General features: G+C 38.3%; 1 protein-coding gene across 2 annotated transcripts in view; it reads right to left on the reverse strand.

Annotated features, from left to right (window-relative positions):
* PREP (prolyl endopeptidase) overlaps window positions 1-14,511 on the reverse strand; it is a gene marked incomplete at its 5' end in the record, with an annotated part of 103,604 nt that overhangs the window by 30,616 nt on the left and 58,477 nt on the right. For both annotated transcript variants that reach the window (XM_080342544.1, XM_080342543.1), the window contains 2 exons: window positions 8,405-8,508; window positions 11,918-12,115. In XM_080342544.1, coding sequence (XP_080198670.1) covers window positions 8,405-8,508; window positions 11,918-12,115 — 302 coding nt within the window. The remainder of the gene's footprint in view (window positions 1-8,404; window positions 8,509-11,917; window positions 12,116-14,511) is intronic.

Consider the following 14,511-nt stretch of genomic DNA (forward strand, 5'->3'; position numbering starts at 1 on the left):
AAACCAGTATTTGTGGTCCCAGAGAAATCTGTCCTCAATACAGCATTATCATCAAAATTTAATGGCCTCTTGGGTAGGCTCCATGAGGCAAAGTAATGGGTGGGCAGATGGATAGAAAAATTCCCACACTTGCAGAGGAGTGTTCTCATTCTGAACAATGCTGGCAGGCCAGAGTTTGACATTTAGCCTCAACAAAGGGACAGAGAACAGTCACAGCTACCACTTCTTTCCTTCAGTAGAGGACTATGCAGTCCCTAGCGTGCTGCAATTTTCCACTTTTATGAGTCTGAGCAAGGACTGAGCAGCCAGCAAAGCTTCGGAACAGTTTTTTTTTGTAGAAGCATCCTGTGTGTTTGATCCTCTGCCACCAATGGAATTTGCTGTTCAATTTGCCCTATACAAGACACACAGACACATACTGGTGACAAAACAGGTTTGTAAGCTATTAATACTATTAAAGATATTGGGAGAGGGGGCTTTTTATTGATGCTGAAGTTCTATGTTCTTGTGTAAGAATTTAATAACTGGCTTGATTAAGTTTTCAAACTGCATCTGAAGACTCAATTCTGAGGATCGTCAAAAAGAGGAGTAGGAAACCACTGACATTAGAAGAGCAAACCATCAGAACATATCCTCAGTGCAACATCTCACCAGTGTGCAACCATGGACAAATTCCCTTCTGAATGCTTCTGCTCCTGCAGAATGAAGCTAATAATATCCTCACTGCCTTTGAGAAATTTAACACTGATAGGCTTATACAAAAGTGAGAAGAAAAGCTGAAAGAAGATTCCCACTGCAAATCATTAAATAGAATTCTTACTTATCTTGTTAGGGAGTTAATTAAAATAGTAATGTGTTCATGGTTAATTACTGGAGGTGACATCAATAACAGGAGTGAATATAAAAGCTGGAGAAAAAAAGGGAAAAAATCTTCAGTAATTTGTTTAGAAAAAGGAAAATAAAAAAGCATTTTCACTCCAACAATGTTCTCATTTTAAACTCCCTATATCAGCAAAGAATCTACCTACTGAGATTCCTGAAGGTTTAAACACATATGTTCATTTATGGTGGCTGAGTGAATGACATTTTAAATCTCTTTTTCTTGACTGTAAAATGCATTTAGCTGCTTATAATAAAACCCTAAACTATTTGCTGTTCATGATTAACAATGCAGTCATTTAAGATACGGAAAGCAGTTAAACAATCCTTTAAGCTCTTGTTTAAAAGTCCTGCATGTAAAAAGAGGTTCTGTACACCATGTTCAATGGTTACAACTCTGTTTTAATCCATGTTGTTTCACCTTGTGTTTTAAGAAATTCTGAGAAGAAATGGAGCATGGAATGCAGCTTGGGATCAAATATACCAATTAAGATCTCCGCTCACTAGAAAAGTGGAAAACAAATCACTACAAATTCACCCATTCTTCTGAGTTCTTCTGAGTAAGGCATAGGAAGAATATTTCACAATGAATTTTAGTTAAACTGTTAAGCAATCACTTTCCTTGCAGACTTAAAACGAATGTTTTTATAATGTCTTGAGTATGAGGGTTCTACAGACTCTCTCTAACATTTTAAGAAGTTCTTCAATTCCCTAAAGAGCAGAAAAAGAAACAATCTAATATTAAAAGCTTGGAACTAGTGAATCACAAAGCCTATATGACAATTCAAATGAACACAGAGACTGGTATTTTCATATTTTCCCTCTACAATGTGTGGTCTGGTATTGTGCTAATTCTTCCTAAGAGCAGTTCTGGACTCTTCCATCCCAAACCACATTTCCATTGTTCTGCATTCTGCTGAACAAAAGCTTCCAACATCCTAAACTGTGCAGCAACCCTCTGTGGTAAAAAGGGGATAGAACAACCCCAGACATTTAGACCTTAAAACAGATTTTGAACTGGATCAGGGAAGAAAGCAATGCAAAAATCCTATCCGTTCATCCTCTTAGTTAGAATATGGAGATCTGGTTCCTGCTCCAGACACTAAGAGAATGTCATGGTCTGCCAGTATTAGTGGTGTGAATTATTTGAAGTGCACTTGATGGAGCTTCTTAAGAACAATGGGTGTATAGCCAACCACTACTACTCTGCTCAGGTACAAGGATTTCAAAGTGCAAGAGCATGTAAAGTCATTGTTGGAAATTCTTCACTTGACTTTCTTCTAGGCATAAAGTCCTTCACATCAACAATTTCCCCCCTCAAAATGGAGTGTACTGTGGCTGCAAATATGTAACATATTTAACATACAATCTCTTGGCTTTCAAGAAATATGTGGCCTTAAACCTAGAGGACAACATTTGCAGTTAGTGGCTCTTCACTGACCTGAAATTAGAATAGGTAATGGCAGACTGAAGTGGTGTTTTCAACAACCACATGCCAAGGGTGTAAGATGCTAAATTCACATTGGCCAACAGCCAACACTGCCACAGTTGTCACTGTGATTTTGTTGATGTCCTCCAGACTGAGATTGTTGTCTGGGTGCCAAAACCACAGCCATTGCAAAACACTGGCAGAGATCAGAGCTGAAGGCTTCAGTTTTCTTCCTGGGAGCACTGATGGACGCAGCTCAAAGCTCATTTCTCTCCTGCAAGAGGGCAGGTGTCTGCCACACTGTGGCAAGCACTAAAACTGGTGTGCCTGTTCACATTCACCTCCTCCCTCCAACATTTCTTCAAGTTCTTCCTCACTGCAATATGGAACCACAAGGAAATAAAAGGAACAAAAAAAGAAACAAAAAACAATAAGCAACTTGTTTCCCCAAAGTATTAATACTACTCTCCCATCCCAGGAATTTGACGCAGGATTCAAACCCGCAATACTGTTAGAAGCAAGAAAGTTCAGCACCTTAAAAATCAATCTCCTTTGACTCGGAAGGGGGAGGAAAAGGATGCCAAAGCAACTTACTTGCCTGAAGAAAAGGGGGGAATTATTTGCCTCTGCTCAGAATCAATGCAAAAAGTGTATGCCTTTCTTCTCTGGTATGAGAGTGCTTTTTCTCAACAGAGATAAATTCAGAGCTACTGAGTTTCTCTCCAAACTCCACTGATCTATTCATACGTACTTAGATATGGGAAAGAAACAATGGTAAGACTATCTCTACATTCACAATCAAAAGACAGCGATAATATTAGCTCTTGCATTGCTAAGCAGATTGAGCTTACTACAGCTTCCACAGGACGCTGCTTTCCTCTGCTGCCCTGTTACTTTTTATTTTAAGGAGGGAATCCAATGCTCATGGAATGACAACACCAGCAATGGCAAGATCCAAGAATAGCGTGGGCAGGTGCTGTGCACAAGTTTCTCCCACAACTCTGCCAATCAACCACAAGCCTGACTCATCTTCTCTCAGTGTTTTATTTTTCTGAAACAGAGATTAACTGCTGTGCCAAACTGTACGGTGTAAAGTTCCACAAGGAATTAGAATGACTGTAGACAAATTTTCCCTATCAATGACTTGTAACTTGAAATCAGTGCTGGAAAGGCTTGAAGATGAGGGTGAAAGACTGAGCAATAAACTTCTCACGAAAATTACTTCACCTATAAAAGTAATTTCTGCAAAAGAAAGAGGAGGACATTTATCCCAGCCCCAAGAAAATAAATATCCTAAGACTTATCCTTCTTTCATCTCTGCAGCAATATTAACAGCAGCCACTTTTAAATCAAACTGAATTGTAAAACTAAGTTGTGTTATGAATTTCACCTTTTTTCTGCAAGAGCTAATCTAAAGTCTATCTGTCAATAGCAACATCTATTTTTGGTTCATCTCAAACTATTTTAAGCACATTAGTGGAAAGTATTCAAAGAACGGCAAAAGGAGCCAAACAACATTTTTGTTGTTGCAATTTCAACACTTACAATCCTGCATATCAGCATAAAAGTAGGTGAGTTGTGAGCCAGGCCAGAAGACTGTTTATCTATGATTAAGTGTCACTGTAGGGTCTTAATATGGAGAGGCATATAAGAACTTAGTTGGCAACTTCGTAAAGATAAAATAAAGGCTTTTTATGTAAAGCAGCAGTTGAGTTATTTATGCAGTAAACAGCTTACGGCAAGTGCTGTTTGTGAGTTCCTGCAGAAGTGTTTTTTCCTCTTGTAAAATCCACCCCAGGCTATTTCCTGAAAAAGTCTGTCATTGTGATGGATGGAAGCGTGCAGGGAAGCAAAGAGAAATTTCAATAAGCGCTTGGCAGAGGAAAAGTTATTAATGCAACTTAATATATCATTTAACAAAAGTAGCCAGGATAAATTTTTTATGTGTGGCAAGCATTTTAAACAGTCTGATTTTCTCACGAAGGTCACACAGAGTCTTTCAAGGCAAGGGCATATGCACAAACTACTGCACAGTTAAGTCAGGCTATGTACTTGCAGGGTGTCACAGACAGCCCAGAACCTACGGGCATGCTCTTACCCTGGTGGAAACGTCAGGTATGTTGAAAAGAGCTCTCCCCTCAGTGCAAGATTTGTTCTTGCTTTGGGCTGACAAAGGGTAAGAACTTAAATTCAGGTAGTACAAAGCAGCTCCTCTACCACAGATTTACTTGGTGTAGTAAACTTCATCACTGGTCCATACCTGCACTGCACAGCATCTATGAAGTACTTTAAAGTGTATCCAAAATTGCAAAAAACAGGTACTGTGGCATTTTCCAACTGCCATTAAGTCAGGTTGCATATACACATGACATCTTACACTTCAGTTAAAATATTCTTAACTCAATTATGTTCAAAACCTGCTAAAGAACAACTCATTAAAGTTTCATATACGCTATGCAGACAAAGCTAGGAAGATTGCTAGTCTTAGTAGGTATTTCTTCCAGTATGTGAGAACAAAGGAAGAACCTCGGCATGAGACTTGACCTTCATTGAGGACGTGGTCAGGACACAGCTGGCATCATTTTTCTTTACTACTTAGTAATTCTGATGGAAACTGCAATAATGAAATAAATTCTGGAGTGTTGTTCATTCTCCTGTTATCAGCAATCTTTGCCTATTCTCAGTATATTTCTTGCATTCTTATTTTTGAGTTTCTTTCACAAGTCCCTGCAATGCTGCTTGAGTTTTGCAATGGTTATGCAAGGTTTTCATCTAGGCTGGCAGCCTAGGTGCTGTCATAAACTGTTTTGATAAGCTGTCATCTCCCTTTCACTCCTCCAAGAAGCATCATCAAGCGTCCAAGAGACCCTACAAATGGAAACAAGAACTGGAGCCTGGCAGAAGCGTGTAGCACCATCAGGCTATGTTACTACAAAGGTGGCGAGGGCAGTTCCAGCCCTGGCCTTGACAAACAGCCTCTTTCACAGCGCAGATGAGATTTCTCCATGGATCTGAACGACACAGAAAACCAATTGCCAGGATGTCAAAGAATCACAGAATTGTTTCAGCTGGAAGACACTTTCAGGGTCATCAAGTCCAACCATAACCTAACCTAACTCTAGCACTAAACCATGTCCTTAAGAACCTCATCTAAACACCTTTTAAACACCTCCAGGGACGGTGACTCCACCACTTCCCTGGGCAGCCTGTTCCAATGCCTGACAACCCTTTCCATGAAGAAATTTTTCCTAATATCCAATCTAAACCTCCCCTGGCACAACTTGAGGCCATTTACGCTTGTCCTGTCACTTGTTACTTGCAAGAAGAGACTAACGCCCTCTATGCTACAACCACACTGAGATCATTTGTTGATAAAAGGCAAAACTGGATGAGTGGTGAGACAAGAATGTTCTTTATAAGCACTGATCACAGTGCAACTAAACGGGTCACATTTCCCTAGAGCTGGTACTAAGCAGGGGTGAGTAAGGAGAAAAGCAGAGACACTGATGCTGACTTCCACAGGCCAGCAATGAAGCTCTGCCAGTGATTTACAGAGCGAAGGTTTCTAAGAGCATAGCAACAGCATGTTTCCTCCTTGTATTACTGTTCTACTTTACCTTAATTTAGTATGTAATTGATTTAAATGTAAAATCAGATTTTATTCTTCAAGACATTTATTTAATAAAATTTTATTTACTAGAAAAATATATTATTTCTAATTTATGGTGACCCCTCCTAAACCCTTTTTAATTACAGGAGTATTTGTGTCCCATTATTATCCTTCTGGGTTTGATGGCAGTATTATAATTGTACCAAGTTCTTTCCTAAAAAGAATGCTGTTTTCTTCCTTTTTTTTCAGCTCACTATGCCCTGAAGTCATCTTGTGGAAATCCCTTTATGAATTTGAGTGAAGCAGTAAAAACACTTTCTATGTGAGAACATTTCAAGCAAACTGCCCTCTACAACTCTCTTATTTCTGTTTGGAGATGCAGAGATAAACAGATGGGGCTATTTACAACCTCCTCATCCACACAGACTACTGTCTTTATGCTTACAGAGAATCTGTCCTGTATATGTGCCAGAGGGAAAATTAAAAACAAGAGATTCAGAGAAATATCTAATTTCTTTTCAAAGACTCCAAGCCATGCTGTCCACTGTTGCTTAACTATATCTCCTGGGTCATTTCACCTTTCTCCAGGCTAAGCTTATTTAAGTTCTGCTTTAGACACTGGGTCTTGTTATACCTTTGTCTATAGAAAGAAAATTCCTCTATTCCACTCTTGCTCTCACTCTACAGATGCAAAATCCTACAAGTAAAACTATCCACTTTCCAATATTTCTTCTGTTAATTGCAGGTATTAAATATGCTAAGCAGCATGACAGAACAACTGTTTTTCTAGACACCAAAGGGAGCTCTGGGAGACCAGCTGACACAGCCTTCCTGATTTCAGATTTTGAAGTGGGATAAATCCCTCCCTGGTACCCAGATGTCTTACCCTCACTTGGCAATACTGAAATGCAGATTGTTGTAATGGGACCATTTCACAAGCAGTTCACATCATTATAAATCAGTAACCTGCTGTCCTTACTTGGCAATCTGCCAGTCTTTGTTGACTACAAATCCTTTATCAAAGATTTTATTTTCTAGATTCCTGAGGAATTTACAAAATGGCATTAGACCTTGCTAGGAAAGACTTTACTAATTTCTCTCCACATTCATGTCTCACAGAACCAGGTTGCAGATCACCCATGTCCGTAATCTTAATTCCACCTGTGCAAACTTAAATCCAGAGGCCTTTGTTTTATCAAGGCAAAAAGTCTCTTAGGAAATTTGAGCCTTTGATGGCTTTATAAACCATCCATGCAATCTTGCCCTCCCAAGCGGCAGCAGGCATATTTAACACCACCTGTTTTTCATGAAACCATGCTACATAGGACAAATATGTTTGTCTTTTAATTCTTTATTCATAGAGTTTCAATGAATCATTAGAACCTTGGGAAACAGTTAAAAGAGTATTAATGCACTGCTAACCTGCTATTTATTAAGTACTGAAGTAATATCCCATGGACCCAGATTCTATGGTACAAGATAGTATACAGATAGAATGGAAGGGTCCCTGTCCCACATTGTTTAAACATCTAATATTAAAAGCTGTTAGACCTGTACAAATAATTGCTTTATTGAGATTTACATTAGAAACGTTAATTATATATATGTATGTCTTTTAAATTGCTTTTTTCTTTTGCTCCTTTTTCTAGTTGTTCTAGACTGCAAGCACAGGGTCTAATCCTGCTCTTATGAAAGTGAGTTGCTCCAAGTGTCAATACACTGACTCATAATGAACACAATATACCCTGGCACTTCTTGGAAAGGTGGACAGAATAGGAAATTCTTAGACAGCAAGATTTTTCTGTTCACATCACTAGATATCTTCCTGCTTTCCTTCCAAATAATCGTGGTTATGACCTTTCACAATTCTATGGTGGATTTCACATTTGATGCCAGCTACAAAGGAATTGATGCATTTCCTTCTTTCCTCCCTATTTGTTCTTGAGGTCTTAATAGAGATTCACAGTATGAACCTGTGGCAAAAATCATCATTATTTCTATAAAAGAGTAGTGGGGACAGAAGTGTTATATCTATCGTTGTCACTTCCCATGGTGGGCCCCAGAATACCATGGAAGTGCTGGGAAGATAATTGGCTATTCCAAGTTTCTTCTGTTTCTCTACTGCCTCTTAGGCCTTGCCCTATCAGACACTTGCCTACTGGAGCCATGCCAAGTTGCCCTGGTGGAAGAAATACATAAACATGGAAAAGCAGAAGCTTCATGTTAAAATAAATGTCAAAGAATGCTATAACAAGGGAAAAAATGGAGAACATATTGCTTCATAATGTAAGACAAGTGAGCATTGAGTATGCCCCGTTACAGCGGTGGCATCTTCCAATCCCTCTAACAAGACTCAGTGGAATTCCTTCAGAGCACACAGAGACCTGCAAGCCAGAAGCTAATCTCTCTCACCTTTAGCCATGTGCAATTTTGTTCAACTCTTGCATAAGTGACTACAGCAAGACAGCAGAATTGATGTTTATTACCTGAATTGTCTGGTAAACTGAAGGATCAAATCCTTTAACAGTCACCTCCCGGAAAACTCTCGGCTCCAGTTCCTCTTTGGTCAGATCACAGTGATATATAATACCTAGAACAGAGTGCAAGTTTGTCAGCTTAGTGTATGTCCATCATTAAAAGGATGCTGGTTTAGGCACTGTGATGGAATAATGAGTGGTAAATGTAACTCAGCGGGGTGAAAAACAGTAGCTCCAGACACGTACTTTCAGTTAATATACAATTTAACACATACATATATGCACTTCATCTAGAAATGGTGCAAAAGCTTTCTGTACAGAGAGAATATTCTCACTGCCCATACGAAGTCAGGTATCCAAAGTGAGTCAAGCAAAATGGAAAAATTATTTGCTTTCATAAAGCTACATAGCACTTATTGAGAGTGATAAAGTTCGAAGAACAAAGTTCCAAAATTCCATTTTCAAACATCTCCAGACCCACCAGACTAAGAATAAATATATCAAGAACTTCACTCAGGCCAACATTTTTCTCTTTATGACAAAATAATCTGAAATTACAATTGAAATGGACTCCCAGATAATAGAAAGAGCTGAGCATTCCCTTGAAATTGTATTAGACTAGCACAGTTTACCTATGAAACTGAACAGAATTTGGTCTCATATAATTTATTTTACATCCTGATCCTGCAGGTTTAAAGGCAACTTCACTTGCTTGAGTTGCATCTATTATTTCCAAAGGATTGTGCACATGAGAAAAATGTATGTCTATAAGCAGTATAAAACTTCTAGGTTGCAGCAGAGGCATAATCACAGAGATTGTGGCCATCTAGACACTACACAGAAGCTGGTCTCTGTGAAATTGTAAATGTATATTAGGAAAAAACCACTAAAAGTTAAGGCAACAAGCCCTTTACAGGGATCCTCAATGTAACAAAAATAACCAAGGTAGAAAGGACTTGATTGAAATGCTGCTGTATTGTGTGTATTTTAGATACTTTCAGGAAACCAGAAGTAATTATTACAGAGGCTATAGCTATAAAAAAATATATTGAAACATGAAATAATGAGGAAACACATCTGATACAAGGGAATTGCCTCATTAAATCCCTTTTACAGACTGTAAAAAATCAAAGGTACAGATTGGCAAAGGAACACAGATGAAAACCAACATTGCTAATAACTGATAAAGTCTCATTCCATAATGGTGGCTTAACAGGGGAATAAAAGTAAGACTAATCTGCTGCGAATATTTTTCTTCATGTGTCATGAAGTGACTAGCACACCTAATGTAGGGTGACAGGTACAAACAAGCATTAAAGCAGCATTTCCCTTAAAGATTAGGATCCAAAAAGTGATGTGAAAGCACAAAGGAAAGCACACCAGGTGGTCAGGGGCAGAGCAGTCATTTGACATCCATACAGCTGCCCAAGCTAGGTAATGTATTGGCAAATGTTATACCCAGAGCAGGCAGAATAGCTGCATATTAGGAAACCACATGATGAAGCACAAGCCCAGTCACAGACTGCATTTCAGGAGTCAATCAACCTAATATTACAGTACCATGCAATTGAGCCCTTGGTACTGCATCTCCTGTTCTAATTTTAGCAGCATGGCAGTTAATATCCAAAATAATAGTAATGTTGGGGCCTGCATGCTTTTGCTGGGTGCTAAATAAACGCAAAATACTAGAGTGCTCAGCTAAGTGCCTGACTGGAGTAGAGAGCAAGGGACAACCATATTTTCCAGCAAAAATTATATTAATGGTCTCAGCATCCATGGTTTCAGAAGTGCTTTAATCATTATTATTAATTCATAATTATTCATTATTATGTATGTTTACTATTACTTTTGTTGTAGGTATTGAACACCAATATGTTAATTTGTTTCTCACTAGAAAAAAAGACAGTACAACTTAATCCAAGTGCAAATTATATTAATTTCTAATAGTAAAGTAGGAAGATCCAAGTTAAGCAGGGACCATCCCCATACCTTTTGTCTGGTTATTCTACTGATAGGGTGAATGAAGGTTACACGGAAATATCCACACACCTAACTAACAATTACCTCCGGTCTGCTCTTCTCACCTTTTCCTTATTCTCATACATTCTACCTCTATTTCTTCCCTTCTTCTTTCTTCTAGATTCCAGGTTGCTCTGCCTCAGCCAAAAGAGCTATGTCATGGTGAATTCCCTGTAGATGCTAAGCACATGAATGAAAAGGCAAAAAAAAAATAAATCTGCCTAAGCAACCAGCAGGCCCTGAGAGCACTCATTGCTGGCTGGTTGGCACTCCAGGGGCTACAACAGATTTCTGGGCTCTTCTCCACAAATTTAGGAGCTGCAGAGACTCTACTGGCTCAGCTGAGATTAATGGAGATTGGCAACTTCTGGCCCACAAAGTGGGATGTGAGCAAGTGAACTATTTGAACCACCAAGCTGGGACGAAGTTAGAGGTAAAAGCAAATGTCCTCAAGCTCCTCCCAAGATGCAATGGCTGCAATGATCTGAACGTTGTTTAGAAGTCTGTTTAAAAAGGAACTGGAAACATAATTTATCTTATTTCTGGTTATGTAAACATAATAGGAAATTCACCACACTTCTTATCTTCTAAGTTTGAAACATAATTTTGATGATTTCACTCAATCCTATCTAGCAAAACCAGCAAATCTATCAAAACTATTATACAGCCATTTTGCAATGTGGCTGTGCTCTAAATGAAACAGGGCAAAAATATATGTCAGATGCTGTAAGAACATTTTTGATTATCTCATGATTCATGATTACTCACAACCCTGGAAGAAAATATAGATTCTGAAGCTTACCCCCGCCTCCATATTTGAATCCTGTCCTGTATTAGCTATTGATTGTTTGGGCCATAAATAAATTTAAAAAAGGACAGAACAGCAAATATATTTTATTGTCATATACTAGCTTGACAATTGTGTAGAAACTCCCTTCCTATACCAAATCCTGGAACAGATATGGCTGTGGCACACAGGTATTGCATAATGCTTTGGACTGCTCTGGCTTTGCAGGACTGCACAAAAACGATGTCTACAGCAATTCAATAACACTAGGTGTTGTAAGGACAGATAGTAAGGACGCTCGAATGAGACCATGCACAAATTAATCAAAAAGCTGTCAGAGAAATAATTTTTGTGGCTTTTATTAATGTTCTTCAAAAACTGTGATGTAAATCACATTAAATACATTAACAATTGTATTCAACAGAATATGTAAACTTACATCTTGCTGTATGAAGCAAGAGCTGTGAGAATGCTACAATTTCGTCTTGAGTAACAAGCCAGTCTTGAGGAATTTCTTAATGCAGGTCTGTTACCAGGCATATTACTTAGGCTTCATGGATCAAGGGCAGGGACATTTTGAAGTGCACAACCTAAAGAGCTTTATCTGCATCTTAGATATACCAAATAACTACCAAACAAGAGAAACTGAGAAAGATGTTGTCCCAGGAAAAGGAACAATAACTAAAGGGGAAAAAAAAAAAACACAACAATCTTACCTGGAGATAAAAAGGAAGTAAACTGATAGAATATTTCACTGTCCTTCTTTTGACCACTATATCCCACAATACTGCCGACCTCTAGGGGGAAAGTCTTGAGATGTGCACCAGTAGCTAGATCATGAAGTTGCAGGACATTCTTCACGTCGTGCAGATAGCACAGAACCAGGAAGTTGGACCTCACACAAGCAACCCATTCTGCAGAGTGTGGAAAAGAACAACAAAGCCTCAGAAAATACAGTAAAAAATGGTAAGAAATAAAATAATCAGACACAATCTGATTCTAAAATTCTTGAGCATACCTAAATACATGCACCAGAACTTCTGGCATGCATTGACTCTTTAAAAGTCACCTGCCTTCTGAAACAAAAATATGAACCTAAAAGTAAAGGCTGACATTCTCTGGAAATGCGCTAACCATGTTGCTTGAAGCTAATTTATGCAGACACAGGAATAAAGACTGTTTAACCAAGATGCTCATTCATTTGGGTTGCTTATATATCAATACTGCACTTAAATATCACATATTTCAATGCAAAACCCAAGCAAAACATTGATCTGTGCCAGCAATACTTATGGAAATGCAAGAAAATCAAAACAATGACTATGATTTAGACTCAAGCTAAATGAATAAGAACAAAAGCACATGTGATCCTGCACTGCACATTAAAGTACAGAACCTAGAGGTTACTATTCATTTTGTTTTTATTGCCTAGGTATTCAGGAGACTATTCTCATAAGCTCTATTGGGTGCAAGAAAAGGGCTATTCTGAGGTGATATCCTCAACATGCCTTTAAAATGAAAACCAAATATGTTTATTCAAGAAGCTAATGTTAAACAGCATTCTTGAGGCTGTCAGGTAATAGAAATAGGACAACGCATGGGGAAATCAGTCTGGCAAAAGGACCCAGGGGTAAGGTGCTCTGCAGAGGGTCATTCCCTTTGTGCCTCTCCTGAAAGTCCCGGACCCCAGCAGAGCTGCCCATCTCAGCTGTGCAGGAATGAGAACTTCTGCTTCACAGAACCTTTCACATTCTGAGTTTGCACCTCAGAAGAATTAAAGAAAAACAAAACAAAACAACACAACAACCAGCCCACAGATTTGTGAACTTTTTCATGGAATGGTATTTTTTTCTAATTATACTTCGGAAAATTCAAACCGATTAAAAAAAGAAATATTAAGGTTGGCAATTTCTAAAATAATCCCTGCAGTTCTGTCAACCATCTCACTTCAGTTCCCATCTTTATAGCCTGTGAAGTGTAGAAACTCTTCAGGGCTCCAGTTTACCCACAATATATATCGTGTAACATATTCTCTCCTGTCTCCTGTGCCATTGGCTTTAGATCTTCAGTGACAAATCTGTTTATTTACTGAAGCAGACGGGAAAAAGATTGAAACCTCTTCATCTCCCTTAATATTTAAGAAACCAGTTAACCTTTGCAACAAAAGTATTTCAACTTATTGTTAATTCACAAATCAAATACAAACAAGACAAAGTACAAACAAGGTTAAAAGTCAAGAAAAAAATATCAGGAAGGAGGGAACGAGGGATTTTTTTTTTAATTTGCAGAGCTAGGTGAGGTGGTGATTCCTGTCCTCTTCCAACTATGTAAGTGCAACTTCTCCCCTGACAAATCAGACTGGAAACCTAAGTCATGGGCAACGTGTCAGCACTGGACAATGCCTTCTCTTACCTGCTGAAAGCAAAAAACTAAAAGATGGAATCTAATGAGCATGAAAAATCAGGTAGGACTGCCTAAGGCATGCTGTAATTTAGCATCAAAAGATATGGAGTTTAAAATACTAATATTGGAGGAAAAAAACAAGAAGAGACACAAGGCAAAATTGATTGAATTTCGGCTTTACAGTATTTTATATAGTTCACATTTTAACAGTTCTTCCCAGTTTCCCCAATGCCCTATAAAACCAAATAATTTGAATTCACAGAGGTACAGGCGACAGTCTTATAAATGCATCTTTGCACATTCAAGTTCCAGAACAAAAGTTCCGAGTTGTATGATGCGCCCCTTCTGCTAAAGGTGAGCAGCTCTTTCTGAATTGAAGGTCAGAACTCATTATTCTGTAACACTTAGCTCCTTTAACAGTCCCTGCTTTCATATACAGCTCAGGTCTGTCACGACCCCCTAGAGCTCGAAGACCTTCAAATCCTAATAGCTCAATAGAGACTACTTTCTTTTTAGATTGTTCCTGAAGGAATGGTGAAATTTAACACAAATTTGACTTTCTAGCCATATGAATTTATGCTACATAAACACCAAAATAAAGTTTTACTCCTGTCCTCTTCCTAAAGACCACCACTGACATTTTTTCCCCTGAGACTAACTACTTCATGAGCTTCTAGCCTAAATCTGGGAATTTTCAAACCAAAGCCCCACAGTACAACACTAACTGAAATTTCAACCATGAAGCCATGACCTGAAATAAAGATATAGCACAGCATAGCACTGTTTATAAATTAGTAATTGATGTGTAATTTTAGCTCTGGAGTAACTGAAATTTCTTAAATGATGCTGGAGAACACGATAAAGTTTAATTGTTATATCCAATTATGTATTTTGAAATATAGAATCA

The sequence above is a fragment of the Nesoenas mayeri genome, assembly GCF_963082525.1.
Source record: "Nesoenas mayeri genome assembly, chromosome: 3".
NCBI classification, from domain to species: Eukaryota; Metazoa; Chordata; class Aves; order Columbiformes; family Columbidae; genus Nesoenas; species Nesoenas mayeri.